This window comes from Rhinopithecus roxellana, chromosome 21, assembly GCF_007565055.1.
Source record: "Rhinopithecus roxellana isolate Shanxi Qingling chromosome 21, ASM756505v1, whole genome shotgun sequence".
In the NCBI taxonomy this organism is placed as follows: domain Eukaryota; kingdom Metazoa; phylum Chordata; class Mammalia; order Primates; family Cercopithecidae; genus Rhinopithecus; species Rhinopithecus roxellana.
Window position 1 is genome coordinate 788416 of NC_044569.1, and position 19872 is coordinate 808287.

A 19872-nucleotide genomic window follows, 5' to 3' on the forward strand; every position below is an offset into this window, starting at 1 on the left:
CAGACTAGGCCCTTACCTATGACCTCAATTTCATCATAATTACCCCCTTTAAAGGTGCTGTGTCCAAATACAGTCACAGTCTAAGGTTTTAGGAACTGGGGCCTCAACATATGAATTGCGGGGAGACAATTCAGTCTATAACAATGGCATACAATTGTTCATAGCATTTGTTTATAATGCTTTTTTTTTTCCCTTTAAGGTTGCCAGTGATGCCCCCTCTTTTATTCCTAATTTTAGTAATTTATATCTTCTCTCTTTTTTCATTGGTCAATCTGGCTAAAGATTTGTCAATTTTGTTGATTCACTTGAAAAACAAACTTTTGGTTTTGTTCATTTCCACGATTCTCTATTCCTTTATTCCTTTCTGCTGTTGTCTTTATTCCTTTCTTTTTCTTTCTTTGGGTTTAGTATGCACTTCTTTTTCTAGTTTCTTAAGGTGATTGATTTGGGATCACTTTTAAGGTGATTGATTTGGGATCATTCTTTTTTTTAATATAGGCATTTATAGCTATGAATTTCCTTCTAATTACTTTAGTGGCATCCCATAAGTTGTTGTATGTTGTGTTTAATTTTCATTTATTTTATTTTATTTTTATTTATTTATTTATTTATTTATTTTGAGATGGCATCTTGTTCTGTCACACAGTAGAGACAGGGTTTCACTGTCTTAGCCAGGATGGTCTCGATCGCCTGACCTCGTGATCTGCCCACATCGGCCTCCCAAAGTCCTGGGATTACAGGCGTGAGCCACCGCGCCCAGCCTAGAGTCTATTTTTTCTGAGATTAGGATGGCCACTCCACCTCTCTCTGGCTACTATATGTGTTGTTATAAAATTTTGCCATACAGAAATTATTTATTTTTTGTAACTGAATTTATTAGTCTTTTGTTTATGACTTCTGCACTTTGATTAATAGTTTGGCCTTTTCCATATCAAGGTGATAATTAATTCCATATTTTCTATTATTTTTATATTTTCAGATCTAAGTTTATATCTTTGGTCCATTTGTTTTTTTTTTTTTTTGACACCTAGTGTAAGATGTTGGTACAACTTAATTTTTTTCCTATATACATAATTGCCTCAATATAATTTACTGAATGGTTCTTTATTGCTGATTTGAGCTGCCACTTTTATCTTTTACTAAATGTTTATGTGTATTTCAATCTGTTACTTACTGTCTCTTTTGTTCTATTGTTCTGTTTGTACCAAGACCATAGTGTTTTATTCATTGAAGTTTTATAATATATTTTATTATATAACAATTCTAGCCTCCCCTCATTTCTCTTATTTTTTAGAATGTTTCCAGCTATTCTTGTCTAATTTTTATATCAGCATTACATTAGCTTGCCTTATTAAAACATTCGAGTAATTCTAATAATATCTAAACCTGTAGGAATTTTCCTAGGATCACATTAGATTTATAAATTAACTTAGGTTGATTGGCATCTTTTTGACATTGAATATTTCTGCTCAGAAGCATGTTATGTTTTCATATTTGTTCAGGTGTATTTTCATAAGTTATTTTTAAATTTTAAATCTTAACATTTTCCTTCCTTTTCTTTTTTTCTTATTTGAGACAGAGTCTCGCTCTGGGCTGGAGTGCAGTGGCACGATCTCGGCTCAATGCAACCTCCACCTCATGGGCTCAAGCAATTCTTCTGCCTCAGCCTCCCGAGTAGCTGGTATTACAGGTGTGTGCTACCACGCCCAGCTAATTTTTGTATTTTTAGTAGGGACGGGGTTTCACCATGTTGGCCAGGCTGGTCTTGAACTCCTGACCTCAGGTAATCTGCCTGCCTCAGCCTCCCAAAGTGTTGGGATTACAGGCGTGAGCCACCGTGCCCAGCCGACATTTTCAAACACATATAAAAATAGAATAATAAAATAAACCACCACCATGACCTATCACCCAGCTTCAGTACTTATGAACACATAGTGATTGTTATTTAATCTGACTTCCTCCTTCAATATGTTAAGACAAATCCCAGATACTACGTCCAGAAATATTATAATGTTTTCTTCATGTAGTTGCATACGTTTCTTATTAAGCTTACTCCTAGGCATTTTGTTTAACTATGGATTGTTGTTGATATACATGAAGATTTATTTCTGTAGATTAACTTTGTACCTTCTCATTTTTAATACATTATTCTGTACCAATTTGGATTCATTGTTTTCAAAATATAAGATGAATTATCACTCTTCAAATTAGGGATATGCTAAAATTATAGATATGAACTAGTACAGAAAGCTACTAATCTTCCAAACAATATGTGTCCTGAAACATAAAGACAAATCTGTGTAATAGCATAGCAGACTTAACTTGGATTCTTGTCCTGTAAGGCTCTGTTAAGACATGAAAAATTGGGGTCATCTTCAGTTTCCTACAACTTTGTAATGTCATATGTGCACTGGGTTCTCCCAGCAGACCTTAAATCACTCACTGGTTGGTAAGTCAGGCCCTCAGAGAAGCACGTTAACTCTTCCAAGCCAGTGGGAGACGATTTCATTCTTTTGAGTTCTGATGAGAAACAATGATTAGATGGATCAGGAATCGTGTTGTGGGATGAATAATTTTCTAGATACTTTCTAATGGAGCACCATTAGTAAGTATCCTGTTCCTTAGAGTATGCTCTTCAGACTCTCAGAGAGGTTTGACACCTTCCTGTGTTAATCGATCTAGCTGTTCTGCTGGAGTAGTCAGGGATTTGGGGTCTCTACTCATTTAGAAAAACTCTGATTGGCTTGAGTCTTTCTCTCTTCCACAGCCTGTCTCTGAAATAGCATGTGATTTTCTGGGCTGAATTATTTTCTTAATCCAAAAAGCTTTCTTTTGGATGTTCCTGGTGTTGCAGTAAATTAATTCTAGTTTATTAAAAGAAAAAATAAAACTAAAGCAACTTTCAGAGAAAAATGCTTTCTCCTACATTTCAGTGAGTTAGTTTGCATGACGCTTTTAAAATAATAAACTCATCTAGCTAGAGATAAATACATCTCATTAAAATCTGGCTTTGAGGCTGGGTGTGGTGGCTCATGCCTGTAATCCCAGCACTTTGGGAGGCCAAGGCAGTTGGATCACTTGAGGTCAGTAGATCGAGACCAGCCTGGCCAACATGGCAAAACCTCACCTCCACCAAAAAATACAAAAATTAGCTGGGCATGGTGGCGCGCACCTGTAGTCCCAGCTACTCAGGAGGCTGAGGTAGGAGAATCGCTTGAACCCAGGAGGCGGAGGTTGCAGTGAGCAGAGGTCATGCCACCACACTCCAGCCTGGGCAGCAGAGCGAGAATTCATCTTAAAAATATATATATATCTATACACACACACACACACATATATATAGCATATAGCATATATATGCTATATATATGTGTGTATATATACACACACACATATATGGCTTTGAGGGGGATTATGGAGACTAACTCCACAGTTAATTTTGACTAGGTTAAATGGCTACTATTATTTAAGGTAGTAATACTTACCTCGCAAAGTTGTTACAGGAATTAACTGAATTAATATATTTAAAGTGCTTAAAATAGCATGCATCACATAGTAACTTCTAGTGAGTGTTTGTTACATAAGTAAAAAATAAAAAAACAGTATACATAGAAATGAACTTTTTTAAACGTCAGAATAGTTCAAGGAAAGGACTGAAATTCTATAATCTGCTTTTTCTCAACTCTTGTTGAATTAACTTCCTTCCTGCATATATAAATAATTGCTAATTTAAACAAACTCTTTCATTTTAAAGATTCGCCGATTCTCAGTCCAGCTAATTCTGCAATCAATTTAAGTGGAGCTCAGGACCTGACCCGGAATAAGAATGTTGTGAAACCACTGGCTTTATCTTTGCAGGTTGTAGGGAAGACTTTTGCTGCAGGTGATGTTTTCCTCACTTATATTTCTTTGGTAAATACATAGTCCATAAAAGACTTGTGTGACATTTAATTGACAAATTGATAGAAGAAAACAGAAGCTGCCTGTCCCTGCCAGTTGGAGAGAGAAGTGGGGCTGTCTGTAATAATGTACTAGTGTGTGAAGCTTTGTGTTCTCTACATTCCAGCCAGAAGAGTCAGGGAATGACACTTGGTATTTGGAAGTGACATAACAATTTGATTCAATTTGACAAACATTTCTTGGGCACCTGCTTTAACTAGGATCTGGGAATACAAAGATAAATAAGGTTCAATCCCTGACCCCCAATTTCGTTGTAATCTAGTGGGGGAGATAGATCTCTGACAAGATATTTTCGGTGTACTGTAGCAAATATGGCAATGTACAGAAGAACACAGAACAAAGGGGTTTTTTTTAGCCCAGCATTGTAGGAGTAATTAAGAATAAGTTCTCAGAGGAACCTGGTCTTTGACAATGAGGAGATCTTCACTGTAAAAAGGAGTAGAGGAAAAGCAATTCAGATTCAGGGAACAGCAGAAACAATGGTTAAAAGGAAAAGAAGGGAAGGGGGAAAAGCAATATGATATATGCAAGAATTTCCAGCAATTTGGACTTGTTAGGACCATAAAATGTAAAACTCAAAAAGTGGCAAGAGGTGAGTAAGTGGTGGTTACGGGAAAAGTTATAGGCAGCCCGACTAAGAAACATGGATTTCACTGTATAACTTATAGACCAGAGGAATGGCATGGTTTGATTTGAACTTGAGCTAGATCATTTTGGCTATAATGTGTAAGAAGAAGACAAGATAGGAAAACTAGTTGGAGGTCATTTCAGTCTTCTCGGTGACAAATGATGAGGTCCTTGGCTAGAGTGATAATAGGTTGCAGAGGAGAGGACAAATTAGAGAACTACTCAGGAAGTGAAACCAGCAGGAATTAACTGATTAATGTGAACATCAAGGAGAAGAAGGGGTCTCAGTTGACGTTCAACTTTCTGGGCTTATGTTGATGCCATCATCTGAGACAGGGATACAGAAGGAGGATCAGGTTCTCCAGTGGGAGATGGTGAGTTCAATTTTGGAAATGCTGGATTTGAGATTCCCATAAGACATCCATGTGGAGCTGTTCAACAGCCATTTAATTTATTACAGGGATAATTCAGGACTGATGGTGTAGAGGAGAGCCACCAACATCTAGTTAAAGTCATCAGTGTAAATAGTATAAGCCAAGGAGAGATGTAGGCTGAGGCAAGCTGTGAACAAAAGATAGGATTCATCTGGGCACAGTGGCTCATGCCTGTAAACCCATCACTTTGGGAGGCGAAGGCAGGAGGATCATTTGAGGCCAAGAGTTCCTGACCAGCCCAGGTTACAGAGTGAGACCTGGTCTCTACAAAAGACAAAAAAAATTAGCTGGGTGTAGTTGTGTGCACCTGTGGTCCCAGCTACTCAGGAGGCTGAGGCTGGAGGATGGCTTGAGCCTGGGAAGTCAAGGCTGCAGTCAGCCATGTTTATGCCACTGCACTTCAGCTTGGGTGACAGAGTGAGAATATAAAAATAAAATTAAAAAAAGACAGAATCCTAAAAAAGTTCAGTGGTGGCTGTGTGTGTGTGTGTGTTTCTTTTTCTGAAACAGGGTATCTCTCTGCCACCCAGGCTGCAGTACACTCGTGCAATCTCAGTTCACTGCAGCCTCAACCTCCCAGGCTCAAGCAACCCTCCTGCCTCAGCCTCCCGAGTAGCTGGGACTATAGACACATGCTGCCGTGCCCAGCTAATGTTTGCATTTTTTTTTTTTTTTTTTTTTTTTTTTTTTTTTTTTTTTTTTTTTTTACAGGTGAGGTTTCACTATGTTGTCTAGGCTAGTCTCGAACTCCTGGAGTCAAGTGATCAGCCAGCCTTGGTCACCCAAAGTGCTGGGATTACAGGCATGACCCATGGCACCCAGCCAAGTTTAGTGGTAAAAGAGAAGAAATTTTTTTTTTTTTTTTTTGAGACGGAGTCTGACTCTGTCTCCCAGGCTGGAGTGCAGTGGCCGGATCTCAGCTCACTGCAAGCTCTGCCTCCCGGGTTCACGCCATTCTCCCGCCTCAGCCTCCCGAGTAGCTGGGACTACAGGCGCCCGCCACCTCGCCCGGCTAGTTTTTTGTATTTTTTAGTAGAGACGGGGGTCTCACCGTGTTAGCCAGGATGGTCTCGATCTCCTGACCTCGTGATCCGCCCATCTCAGCCTCCCAAAGTGCTGGGATTACAGGCTTGAGCCACCGCGCCCGGCTAAAGAGAAGAAATTTTAAGATAAGTAGAAGAATGAGCATAAAGAGAGCCTGTCATTTTTGGAAACTTTTCTTTTTTTCTTTCTTTTTTAATTATTTGTAGAGACAGGGTCTCCACATGTTGCCCAAGCTGGTTTCGAACTCCGGGGCTCAAGTGATCCTACTCTTCCACCTCCCAAATTGCTGAGATTATAGGCGTGAGCCATGGTGCCTGGCCATTTTTGGAAATTTTTCAAGCCCATCATAATTTACACAGCCCGCTTCTGTTCTTACTCAGGTTCAATATTTCTTGCAGGATCTACCTTCTGGTTGGATTACCGACTTTGAACAATGGAATCAAGTTTTTACAGCATTAAAAAAATCAATGAAGTAATACATCAGTAATCATGGTTACTAAAACCATCAGATGAAGGCTGAACAACTTTATAATGCCAAGGATTATGCTGACAACTTTTGAACCTACTAATCAATCTTAATATCACAAGAAGAGAGAAAACTGGCTTATGTGCCCTGGATGGAAATACTATATACCACAGTACTTACGAGATACTCTTGCCAAAAACAAACAAACAAACAAAAAAAAAAACTTGAATTTGATCAAACCTCTATATCTAAGAATTAGTTTATTAGAAATACAGGGGACAAGAGAATAAGTGACACCACAGGTATCTAATCAGCAAAATCTAGAAAATGGAAAATTCTGCCAGGTTTTCAGCAAATTAATTGTAAGAAAGAAAAGGGAAGGGCATCTTATAGATGAAAAGAGGTTTCACAGGAGGGGGAGCTTGCAGTGAGCTGAGATCTGGCCAGTGCACTCCAGCTTGGGTGACAGAGCGAGACTCCGTCTCAAAAAAAATAATAATAAAATAAAAGAGGTTTCAGGGGCACAGTCACTAAATTCAGTATGTGCATCTTTTTGGAATTCCAATTTGAACAAGCCGGCTGTTTTAAAAAAGTATTTTTTTTTTACAGATAATTAAAAGATAGTTGGGGAAAATTTTGAATACTAATAGGATATTTTATGACATTAAGAAATTATTGGCTATATGCGGTGGCTCATGCCTGTAACTTCAGCACTTTGGGAGGCTGAGGCAGGTGGATCACTTGAACCCAGGAGTCCAAGATCAGCCTGGGAAACATGGCAAAACCCTGTCTGTACAAAAAAAAATACAAAAATTAGCCAGCTGTGGTGACACATGCCCATAGCCCCAGCTACTTGGCAGGCTGTGAGGTGGGAGGACTGCCTGAGCCCAGAAGTCAAGACTGCAGTGAGCTGTGATTGCACCACCGCACTCCAGCCTGAATGATGGAGTGAGACCCTGTTTCAAAGAAGAAGGAAAAAAAAGTATTAATCATTGTTAATTTTAAGGATAGTAATGATATTACAGTTATTTTTAAAAGAGTCTTTTTATTTTAGAAACAAATACATTAAGACCAGGCATGGTGGCTCACACCTGTAATCCCAACACTTTGGGAAACCAAGGTGGAAGGATTGCTTGACGCCAGGAGCTCGAGACCAGTCTGGACAACATAGCAAGACCCTGTCTCATAAAAAACAAACAAACAACAAAAAAAAAAACCTTAAAATTTAGCCAGGTGTGATGGCACACTCCTGTAGTCCCAGCTATTTGAGAGGCTGAAGCAGGAGAATCGTTCCAGCCTAGGAGTTCAAAGCTGCGGTGAGCTCTGAGCCTGCCACTGCACTCTAGCCTGGGTGACCGTGAGACCTTGTCTCAAAAAAAAAAAAAAAAAAAAAAAAATCACACCTGTAATCCCAACACTTTGGGAGGCTGAGGCAGGCGGATCATGAGGTCAGGAGATAAGGCCATCCTGGCTAACATGGTGAAACCCCGTCTCTACTAAAAAAGATACAAAAAATTAGTCAGGCATGGTGGCAGGCGCCTGTAGTCCCAGCTACTTGGGAGGCTGAGGCAGGAGAGTGACATGAACCCGGGAGGCAGAGCTTGCAATGAGCCGAGATCACGCCATTGCACTCCAGCCTGGGTGACACAGTGAGACTCCGTCTCAAAAAAAATAAATAAAGAAGCACACAGAAATATTTATGTACGAAATGATATGGGTTTTCTTCAAAATAATTCACAGCGTGCTTGTACATATGTGGAGGGGGCAGAGGTAAGGGTGGATAAAGCAAGATGGGCTGTGTTGGTAAATGTTGAAATTGGATGGTGGGTATGTAGATGTTCATTATCCTATTCTCTCTACTTTTCTGTATGTTTGAAACTTTCCATGACGCAAAGTTAAGAATATATATATATAAGAATTTTTTTCCCTTGCTTCCACCCATCATCTCCAAAGACTTTACTGAAAATGATTCCAGAAGATCTCTTGGGGTCCTAGGAAACTGTTTCTAAGTGACATTTAATTTTAATGAAGCTCTTCCTCTGACAGTTGCAGTTGGTTTTATGTAACTGGACTGGGTCCTATCCATGAGGTTTCTTGGAATCCTAGAGTGTGAGGTCTATCGGATGGTTCCAGCATCCCAGAAAGCAGTGCCCCGCCCAGCCTCTGTTCTGAGCACTCCTCTCCTTGTGTTCTGCAGATGCTGCTAATGGAAACAGTAGCCATGGAGGGAAGGGCAGTGCATCCAGCTCCACTCCAGCCCACACAGGGAATTACTCTTTGTCACCAAGACCTAGCTATGCATCAGGAGACCAAGGTAAAATACCTGTCATAGAGTTTTGTAATAATGCACTTACCCGGGGTTAGAAGTGCTCCAGATTTTGTAATGAATTATCTGGCAACATACTCTGGAGTTTTTTCTCCGCTTGTCATACAATGTTTTGAAAGTTTATAATTGGTGTGAATAGTAATGAGTAAATATCTTGGGATTCTATGTGGATGACGTAACTGGGAAATAATGTTGAAACAAATGTTTAAGGAAGTGTCTTGAAAAACCATGGGTTTAGCTGACCAAAGTACAGGATTCAAAGTTGTCTGTTGTGTGATCCTGGACAAATCTGAGCCTTCCTTTCTCCTTTTACAAAATGGGTATAACAACAATATTTGCCCTTCAACACCACAAGGTTGTGAGTAGAATCAAATGAAATAAGCTACATAGACTCTGGAACTGTAAAACAACATACAGATGTTAAGTGGCTATTATTGTAATGTTAGGTTACTAATGTGGCTTTTTTTAAAGCTTTACCTCCAAAGGAGTGATTTAGACTTTCTGAGTATAATCAAATTAAAGGTTCTGTGTTACTCTGGCATTCTTTCCTTTCATCCACATGGCTGAGAACAAGACTATCTCTTTTTTTGTTTTTTTGTTTGTCTTCAGCTACCATGTTCATTTCCGGGCCACCAAAGAAACGACACCGGGGATGGTATCCTGGGTCACCTCTCCCCCAACCTGGCTTCGTTGTACCTGTCCCTACCGTTCGTCCTCTTTCAAGAACGGGTAAGATTTTAACATAAGATGGATCGTAAGTGTGTTTTTAATTCACAGAGATATCTTCTACTTCCATTCTTTCCCTGAACTCTTGAAGATGAGTTATGTGAGGAAATTGATAGTAGCTAATGTTTTGTCACGATCGTATTTGTCTTCCCTACACGCACAAGATCATTACAACTGATCTGAATTCAACCTTTGACTTAGTTTTAACCCATAGCATTGAAAAGCCATTCATTATATGGGACACAATGCTACCAACCCACCATCATAGGGCATATATGGACTTGTTTTGCTAGTAGTGGTGTTAGATTTTCCCTGCTGTTATCTGGTTCTTTATGTGACCCATGCTTATTATTTCTGACCTGGATGGTTCAGTCTGTGGCTAGAAACCTGAAAAACCAAAACCAACTGGCTCTCTTTCAGAATATCTAACTGTAGCCATTTGGTGTCCACAGTTCAAACATTTGTCTACGTTGCTGAACAAACCACAGACAATTGTAAGTAAACTGGTTCTAAGACATAAATGAGTTATTTAAATGTTTGTTTAAATAAATAGTTTTAAAGACTACATAGACATCTTATATACACAAATAATTATGCCAATCTGTCACTGTGGTTGCCTTTAGGAAGTACTGGTTAATGATGAATTCATCCTTCTTCACACTTTTCTACACCTTTCAAAATGTGTGTAATGAACAGATATATGCCTTTGATAATCTCGGGGGGAAAGCTAAAATACCAAACAGGATCCAAAATATTGCATATGGAAAAAACAACTGGAAGGAAAGTCACCAAAATGCTAAATAGTAGTTATAGCCACATAATATGATTATGGTTAATTTTTTTCTCCTTTTGTTTTTTTTACTTATCACTTTACATAGTAAACCTAATGAAAAACACAACAAACCGTTAGATTTCTAATACTTCTCTATTAAAAGTATTAAAACTGCATTGCTTTCTATTGTATTTCATTTAGTTTTCACATGTCATCTTTCTTGTCAAACTTTTTTTTTTCCAGAGCCCCTTTTATCTGCCCCAGTTCCACAGACCCCACTAACTGGAATTTTACAACCCAGGCCTATTCCTGCAGGGGAAACTGTAATTGTTCCTGAAAACCTGCTGAGTAACTCAGGAGTTAGACCAGTAATTCTGATAGGTAAGGCAATGGAATTCCAAGTTGCCTGTGTCTGCTGGAATCTAGGAGTGTTTTTCCATTTCATTGTTTGTGTTTTTTCATATAGTCATGAAGATATTCATCCATCTATTGATTCTTTCAGCTTTTATTGGCCTGCTCTTTCATGCTATATTAGGAGCTGAGGATAAGGCAAAGTCTTGTTGCCCTCAAGGAGCACTGTTTACTGGGGGAGTCTCACCTCCCATGAGCCACTAGGGTTGATAAATAAGCATTACAACTCATAGGCGATACCATTGTAGCACACCGTGACATGGGAGCTCCTTAGAGGTTCACAACCAAGAGCAACCAGAACTCAGAGCTCTGAGAGAGGGCTTACCTCTGCCTGGAGGGGTCCGAGAAGACTTCCCAGAGGTCTTGGTTAAGCTGGATCCTGAAGGTTGGTCAGAGTGGACAGGGTCGGGGAGGGGACATTCCAGTCAAAGGGAGCCAAACCGCAAAGAAATAAAACAAGCCAAGCCAGCTGACAGACCCTACTCAAGGGAACCAAGAGGCCCCACAGTTGCAGGTCTGAACCTTAGTATCTTTGAGGAGGCTGAGTCCTTCCAGGTGGTCTACAAGTGGAGGTATAGACATATAGTGGTCCCTACATTCCAGGACTAACTTAGTGCTTTTCATACCCATGTCAGGAGTCTCCTGGGTTTAGGGCTGGCCTAGGCCAGAAGGAGACTACTTGCTCTACCTTTAGGACAAAATAGATAGGGTGTTTAAGGTCCCCACATCTTTAGGACGTGTTTACATGCAGTGTTATTTGCTTTTTGGGTGGGCCTGAGCCTGCCTAATTGGATGGTTTTGCTTGGAGTCATGTCCTTTACCTGGTTACTCTGTCTGCTAATCCTAGTTCTGTAGGTACTGAGGGGATCCCAGTTGCTTAAATGCTGTATGAATTAGGAAGCTCTTTTTGAACGTTAACATAGTGCCACTAAGCTTTGGAAAGATGCATAGAACATTGGGACCCTTTGGTCCTTTGGTGCCTGCCTTTTAGAAAGTCTCACAGAGGGACTATCCTCTCCATCAACCACCAAAACAGGGCATATTTGGACACATTTTTTCCTCTCTATTTCTAAAACAATTTGAGACTGTTTACTGACATTTAGGAAGACAGCCTCACAAAAATAGCTAAGATAACAAAGGAGCAGGGATCTCCAAGTGCCTGAAACTAGTAGAATCTTGCTGTTAATCAATAAATTTAGTTTACTTTTTTTTTTTTAAGAAAATCTCAGTAATATCTCCAGTTGGATAGTGTCGGAAAGGAAAAGAAAGGGGAAAGGAAAGGAAATCTCAGGAAGTGAAACATGTATTGATGTTTGTTTCTGTTTTTGTTTTTTGTTGTTTTTTGAGACAGAGTTTCACTCTGTCACTCAGGCTGGAGTGCAATGGCACAATCTGCTCACTGCATGCTCTGCCTGCTGGGTTCAAGTGATTCTTCTGCCTCCTGAGTAGCTGAAATTACAGGCGTGCACCACCATGCTCAGCTTATTTTTGTATTTTTAGTAGAGACAGGGTTTCATCATGTTGGCCAGGCTGGTCTCAAACTCCTCATCTCAAGCAATCTGCTTGCCTTGGCCTCCCAAAGTGCTGGGATTACAGGCGGGAGCCACACCACGCCTGGCCGGTTTTTTTGTTTTTGAGATGGAGTCTCGCTCTGTCACTCAGGCTGGAGTGCAGTGGCACGATCTCAGCTCACTGCAACCTCTGCCTCCTGGGTTCAAGCGATTCTCCTGCCTCAGCCTCCCATGTAGTTGCGTGCCACCATGCCTGGCTAATTTTTGTGCTTTTAGTAGAAGCTGGGTTTCGCCTCTACTAAAGGCGAAAATGTTGGCCAGGCTGGTCTTGAACTCCTGAACTCAGGTGATCCTCCGGTCTCAGCCTCCCAAAGTGCTGGGATTACAGGCGTGAGCCACTGCGCCCAGCCGTATTGTCATTTGTTGTTTTCTAATTTCTTATCTGAAAATAAACTTGATCAGGGACTTTATCAGAAATATTTTATCATTGCAGTTTTACAGAGGATACAGACATGTTTTGCAAACTCATCAATCTTCTGGCAAAATATTAATATGTCCCTTCCATGAGAAACAGAGATAATATGAGTACAGTTGTCCCTTAGTATCCCTGGGGGATTGATCCCAGGCCCCCTCCCATATCAAATCGAATATCCTTAAGTCCCTCGTATAAAATGGCACAGTAATTGCATATAACCTATGCACATCCTCCCATATACGTTAAACCACCTCTCCATTGCTTATAATACTTATTACAGTGCCTACACATCACGTCATTCACGTGAATTCAGTGTACTGCTCAGCCCACAGCAAATTCAAGTTTCACTTCTTGCAACTTTGTGGAATTTTTCCCCCCTGGCTATTTCAGTCCACTGTTGATTGAACGTGGAACCCACAGACACAGAGGACCAACTGTATTTTGTTTCCTGTTCATTTAATTTAATATAAGGATAGAATGTGGAGCATCCAAGTGAATTCCTTAGGATTGATATATTTGAGTGATTTGTTTGATAGCTATCTCAGAGGGCAGGGAATTTTGTTAGGCATCTTCGATCCTAGTTGAGCAAGTGTACCTGGTTGGATCATAAAAAGAAATGTTGAACTGCATTGACCTGCTTCTATTGGGACAGGCTATGGCACTTTACCTTATTTCTATGGAAATGTTGGTGACATTGTTGTGAGTCCTCTGCTGGTGAATTGCTACAAGATTCCACAGTTGGAAAACAAAGATTTGGAACAATTAGGGTTGACTGGCAGCCAATTTCTGAGCGTGGAAAACATGATTCTTCTGACGATACAGTATCTTGTGCGGCTGGGTAAGTCATTTTCCATAATCATTTGCTAGTGACTACTTTTGAGGGTTTTTTGTGATGTACTTTTTCTTTCTTTCTCACGTTTATCCTCCTATCTCTTATTTTTCTTCTTTCACTTCTGATGTTCTTTCCCTTCATCTGCATTCTCTGTAACTTTTCCCTTTCCTCTCCTTCATTTCTTTTCTACTCCTTTCCTTTCCTTTGCTTCTTTGGGTCCTAGAGGAGATGAATTGCACCACCTAGTGTCCAGTCTCATGATGCTCCAAAGGTCTCCAAAGTAGTTAAGGTAGGCAAAACCTTAAAGGGTTGTACCTTGAGCACCCCTTCCCTGGGGAGCTTGGCTAGGCCTCCTTTCTGAAAGTGCACCTACCATCTGATATGCAAACACAGCCATTGTCTTAAACAATTATTTTCCAGTTTTCCATTTAGCCTTTTTATCTTGTTTATCCACTGGCCCTACACCCATTTTTTTTCTTCTCCAGCTACACCCCTTTGATGGAGTCCCATCTGCTTTCCATCATTGAGGTCATAACCGTGGACCTCCCTGGAAGGTCTCTAAGTTATAGGGTAAGGGGGATATGTAGGTCACGAACCCTTCACTTCCTGTATCTGATATATCCTCCTAAGCCCCAAAGTGGGTGTATGCAGGTGCCCTGACAATACTAGAGTGGCTCAGCAGCATTTACATCGAAATGTCCTTTATTTTGCAAATGACAGTAGGCCATCTAATTATACACTCACTCTAGGACTTCAAGCCACTGATTTACTTAGAAAAATATTTGAGAGGTGGGCGGATCACCTGAGGTGGGGAGTTCGAGACCAGCCTGACCAACATGGAGAAACCCCATCTCTACTGAAAATACTAAATTAGCCGGGCGTGGTGGCGCGTGTCTGTAATCCCAGCTACTCGGGAGGCTGAGGCAGGAGAATTGCTTGAACCTGGGAGGCGGAAGTTGCAGTGAGCTGAGATCACGCCATTGCACTCCAGCCTGGGCAACAAGAGTGAAACTCCGTCTCAAAAAAAAGAAAGAAAGAAAGAAAATGAAAAATATTTGAGATGTAAAATTAAACGTAAAAATAGTTGTATGCACTTGTGGAATTTTTTAATTTTAGAAAATAAAAATACTTCAGTGTTAGGAGATAATAAAAACACTGGACTAAATAACTTTATTAGGGCATATGCAGTCTTTGGTGCATTAGCTAGCAATCTTGACTAGAACTCTTTGTGCCCTGAGAGGCTGACTTGACGTGGGCTCTGCTTTGACATGGCCTTTTGAAATTTACAAGGCACCAATTTCCCATGAGAGCTGCTAATGATGCTTATTGAAAGGTAATACAATTATAAAACTCACCTGGGTCCACAGCTCATTTGATGATATAATTTTAATTGCTACATACTGAAATTAGATTGTAGACTGTGTTCTAAGATCTAAAGCCAACTTCTAAATGCACCCAGAATTAGTAAAACCAGGCTTCATAGAGTGATGATATTATAGCCAACCAAGCAAATCACTATAGCACTCTTTTTCAGTTTTGTTTGTGTTTGTTTGTTTGTTTGTTTGTTTTGAGACCAAGACTCACTCTGTTTCCCAGACTGGAGTGCAGTGGTGCGATCTCGACTCACTGCAACCACCACCTCCCGTGTTCAAGCAATTCTCATGCCTCAGCCTCCCAAGTAGCTGGGACTACAGGCATGAGCCACCATGCCCTGCTAATTTTTGTATTTTTAGTAGAGACAGGGTTTCACCACGTTGGCCAGGCTGGTCTCAAACTCCTGACCTCAGGTGATCCACCTGCCTTGGCCTCCCAAAGTGCTGGGATTACAGGTGTGAGTCACCACGCCTGACCTCTTTTTCAATCTTAATAGCAATTTTTAAAATCAAAGTCTAATTTAATTAAATGAACCAAGGGGTCAAAATAAGGTATCTTTCCTTACAGTACTAAACATTGTTATCTTTTGTAAAAAAAAAAAAAAAAAAAAAAAAAAGAAAGAAAGAAAGAAACAATTTCAATTTAATGACAGATTCTTCTCTGCCCTGCAGGATCAATTCTCTCCAGAATTTGACTTCCAGTCAATCAATTAGCCTGTCAATATACATGAATAGCTATTTCTCTTTAAAAATCTAAAGCTTTGTGCATTGAGACTTCTCTATACCTCAACAACTGTTCTGGTGTCCTTAATTTATTATTTATTTATTTATTTATTTATTATTTTTTTGCCTCTGGAGGTTTCAAGAAGGCAAGCAAGAATAGTTTCACATATGCCATAGATTATAGACATTAAAAAAATAAATCTAAACTTCTAAAAGAATAATTTTAATACTTCAGCAGCTCAGTTACTTAGAGGTAACAGAAGAAGAAAAGCAAGATTCTTCGAAGGAACATACCTCGCCTACTTTTTAAAAATCTTAGTCATTTCACAATCTGAAAATCTTTGAAGTAGATAATGAAATCAGCAAATCCAAATCCAAAGATTCTTGGAAGCCTCTGAGTCTATTTAAACCTTGACTTTTCTTATTAAGGTAGTTCTGTCTGAAAAGTCGTTAAAACTGATACCTCGACTAACCTAAGTTATTGGAGATCAGCACTTGAAAGAAAAGATTACTGTTATCAAGCTTACAAAAGTGGAGAAAAGACACCTGCAATGCAATTGTAAAGGCTGAGGCTGAGGCACTGGGTGTGGTGGCTCATGTTTGTAATCCCAGCACCTTGGGAGACTGACGCAGAAGGATCACTTGAGCCCAGGAGTTTAAAGCTGCAGTGAGCTATGATTGTGCCACTGCACTGCAGCCTGGCAGACAGACTGAGACCTTGTCTCTAATTAAAAAATAAAAATAAAAAAAATTTTTTTAAAGGCTGAGGATGAAAAAGTGATAGTTGATTTTTGGAAGCAAGACATTTTACTCTAAGAAGTCTCTTACCTCATTTAAACTTTAATACCTTTGCCCCCACTTCTTGATTCCTAATGGTACATCAGTCAAAACTCTATAAAAGCGAGCTTTAAGGCAACAAGGGATGTTGTGAATATGTTTAGTAATGTTATTTTCCCAGAATGTCTTTGTACTTTGAATTAATTATGCTTCCTGATGGAATATGTTACTCAGTCCTGGAGTCAGTCTTATGGACTATTAACCAGACCCCTGAGCTTTCAGGTTGTTAATGAAAGACAGTAGGGAATTGGAGACAACCAGGGCCACCTGCTTTCAGCTGTCATGTTCTGGTGGAAGAAAGCTTTAAATAGATGACCACCTTCTATCCACTTTGAGCTCACCAAAAAGTGTGTATCTAGTGACAATTACCATGATGCCAATTTGATAAAGCTGAATGAAGATCAGACGTCTTGGTGGCTCCTGGTGATTTTTTTTAAAAAACATCCCTCCACATTCCCATCAAGTTTTCTGAGAAGGACAGTAGAGGCCAGGCATGGTGGCTCACGCCTGTAATCCCAACACTTTGGGAGGCTGAGTAGGGTGGATACTTGAGGTCAGGAGTTTGAGAGTAGCCTGACCAACATGGAGAAATCCCATCTCTATCAAAAATACAAAAATTAGCCGGGCATGTTGGCGCATGTCTATAATCCCAGATATTCCAGAGGCTGAGACAGGAGAACTGCTTGAGCCCAGGAGGTGGAGGTTGCAGTGAGCCAAGATCGCGCCACTGTACTCCAGCCTGGGTGACAAAGGGAAGCTGTCTTTAAAAAAAAAAAAAAAAAGCAGCACAGAAGAAACACAGACATAATGTATACATTACCATTTTCTTGCCCTGTTTCCATGTATAGAAGAGAAAAATCTGTTTATGAGAATTCCACTCTCCTACCTCTCCCTGGCCTCCACCCAATCCTGCAAAAACTGTTTTCTCAATTAAAATTGTTAGTTTTTATAATGTATAAGATTTTATTTAATTTTCTGTGTCTGAAAAGCATTACTAAACGCCTACTTTTCTTACTTTCCCAGAAAAGATGGGAAGGGCCAGAGAAACCACTTAGATCCCTATTAGAGAAAGGAATGGGTCTGACTCACTTGTGGTGCCTCCTTCTCATGCAGAAGTCCAGCCCATCACCCCCTTGTTCTTCCATAAAGGGCTTTTAGCAGTGGGTTCTGGGGCTGTTGCTTGGTCTCAGATCACAGACACCGAGGTGTCTGAGCTGGTTTATGGGAGCCTGAGTTTCAAATCTTGGGTTCACACAGCAAAATAAATGATTGAATAGAGGGAGTGACTATATTCTCACTGCTTTCAATTTAAATGAAATGTTGAAATCTTAGTTCATTTGTGTCAGTTGGATACCAAACATTGACTTGCTTATTTTGTTCTAAAGACGTTGAGTTTCTAAAGAAAATAAGAAACAAAATCCCCCTGAATACAGGGGCCACAGGTCAGCAGTATAAGTTTAGCCCCAACTGGTTGAAGAAAAGGGCCAAATGGTATATTTAACAGTCCAGAATGCTGGGGAATAACTAGATCATGAAAGCGTTCTCTATCTGGGAAAAGTGTGAAGCTGCCTTCAATATAACTTGAGAGTGAAAAATAATTAAACTTCATTTCCTGATGCACAGTATTCTCAAAATTAGGCTTAGAGGCAATACATTAAAATGTTTTCCAAAATGCCTAAGACTAAAATGAGAACTGAATGAAACTTAAAATTGGTTATATACCAATAGGTTGGCTTCTTTTTTCTTTTTTTTGGAGACAGAGTCTCACTCTGTCACCTAGGCTGGAGTGCATTGGCACGAACTTGGCTCACTGCAAGCTCCGTCTCCAGGGTTCATGCTGTTCTCCTGCCTCAGCCTCCCGAGTAGGTGGGACTACAGGCGCCCGCCTCTGCGCCCAGCTAATTTTTTGTATTAGTAGAGACGGGGTTTCACTGTATTAGCCAGGATGGTCTCGATCTCCTGACCTCGTGATCCGCCCGCCTCGGCCTCCCAAAGAGCTGGGATTACAGGCGTGAGCCACCGCGCCCAGCCAGGCTTCTTTTTTCATTAGTCATTAACAATTTCCATAATGCTAAGCTTAATAGGTCAAGAAATAGGCCACATGCAAGGACCAGCTCCAAGGGCATACTGTGGAATTAATGGTTTCGCTTAGTACATCCTCTTTTAAAAAGATCAGGAACACAGAAAAACAGAAGCCTGATTTTTCACAAAAATTGAGGCAGAAAGAAAAATAATTTCGCAATAGGAAATGATTAGTAGGACTCTACTTGTCACCACTCCAAGAAAAAGAGGTTATTTTCTAGTTGGAGTATGTATGATGGGCTGAGAAGTACTGCAGGATAGCACATGGCTGTATGTCTCTCTTCTACCTATGATTCTTTAAATTCCAGCTGTAATTCTCTTCTATATAGGTCCTGATCAGGTACCTCTCAGGGAAGAATTTGAGCAAATTATGCTGAAAGCTATGCAAGAATTTACTCTGAGAGAAAGAGCCCTGCAGATAGGTGCTCAGTGTGTCCCTGTGTCACCAGGACAACTCCCCTGGCTTGCTAGATTAATTGCCAGCGTATCTCAAGACTTGGTTCATGTGATTGTGACCCAGAACTCTTTGGCGGAGGGCATTTCAGAGACCTTAAGGACTCTCAGTGAAATGAGACACTATCAAAGGCTACCAGATTATGTGGTGGCAATTTGTGCATCGAAAATCAGAGGAAATGAATTTTGTGTGGTAGTGTTAGGTGAGTAACTTTTTTTGTTTTTTGTTTGTTTAATCAATTCATTTGACCATTTGTCCATTTAAAAATGTGTGTTGTGTGTTTCAGGCATCCACATAGTCAACTTCTGATTAATTGCTGGAGCTTGGGCTCATCCTCCTAATTTTAACTTTCCCTTTCCTTCTCAGATCAGGTTTTGTGTTGCCCTCAGTTTGGCTGGTGCCCCTGTCAGCTGGTTGTGGGAGCATTATTTCAAAGCTCTCCCTAGTAACAGATACCCCTGTCTCATGTAACTGCTGTCCTTTAAAGATTTTGGAAATGTTACTACTCTAGCATGTGATAAAGCCAGTGCCACAGGTGGCCTAAGCCAATTAATCGAATTTGCCAGAAAAGTAGCTCATATATTCCCCTTCTCACTGAAGAGTCTATTTAATATTGTAACATCGACTCTAAGGAAAAGATTCAGAAAGTTGGTACACTACAAAACTGGGGGGTGAGAGGGGATTTTTATTTGTTTGTTTTGCACTGTGCAAATTTTCTATCAGGCACCCTCCTGGGTAGCCATTTGGACTACATTTTGCTTCTCTCCTCTCTGTAGTGAATGGCTCTCACCTCTTCTGAGCAAAGAAGCTAAGAAAGTC

General features: G+C 40.2%; 1 protein-coding gene across 1 annotated transcript in view; it reads left to right on the forward strand.

The window, feature by feature from the left end:
• The window catches only part of GREB1L (GREB1 like retinoic acid receptor coactivator), a 162907-nt gene that overhangs the window by 68530 nt on the left and 74505 nt on the right, over positions 1–19872 (forward strand). Inside the window, exons 10-14 of the mRNA XM_010354886.2 lie at positions 8729–8845; positions 9467–9586; positions 10599–10736; positions 13405–13590; positions 18929–19255. Coding sequence (XP_010353188.2) covers positions 8729–8845; positions 9467–9586; positions 10599–10736; positions 13405–13590; positions 18929–19255 — 888 coding nt within the window. The remainder of the gene's footprint in view (positions 1–8728; positions 8846–9466; positions 9587–10598; positions 10737–13404; positions 13591–18928; positions 19256–19872) is intronic.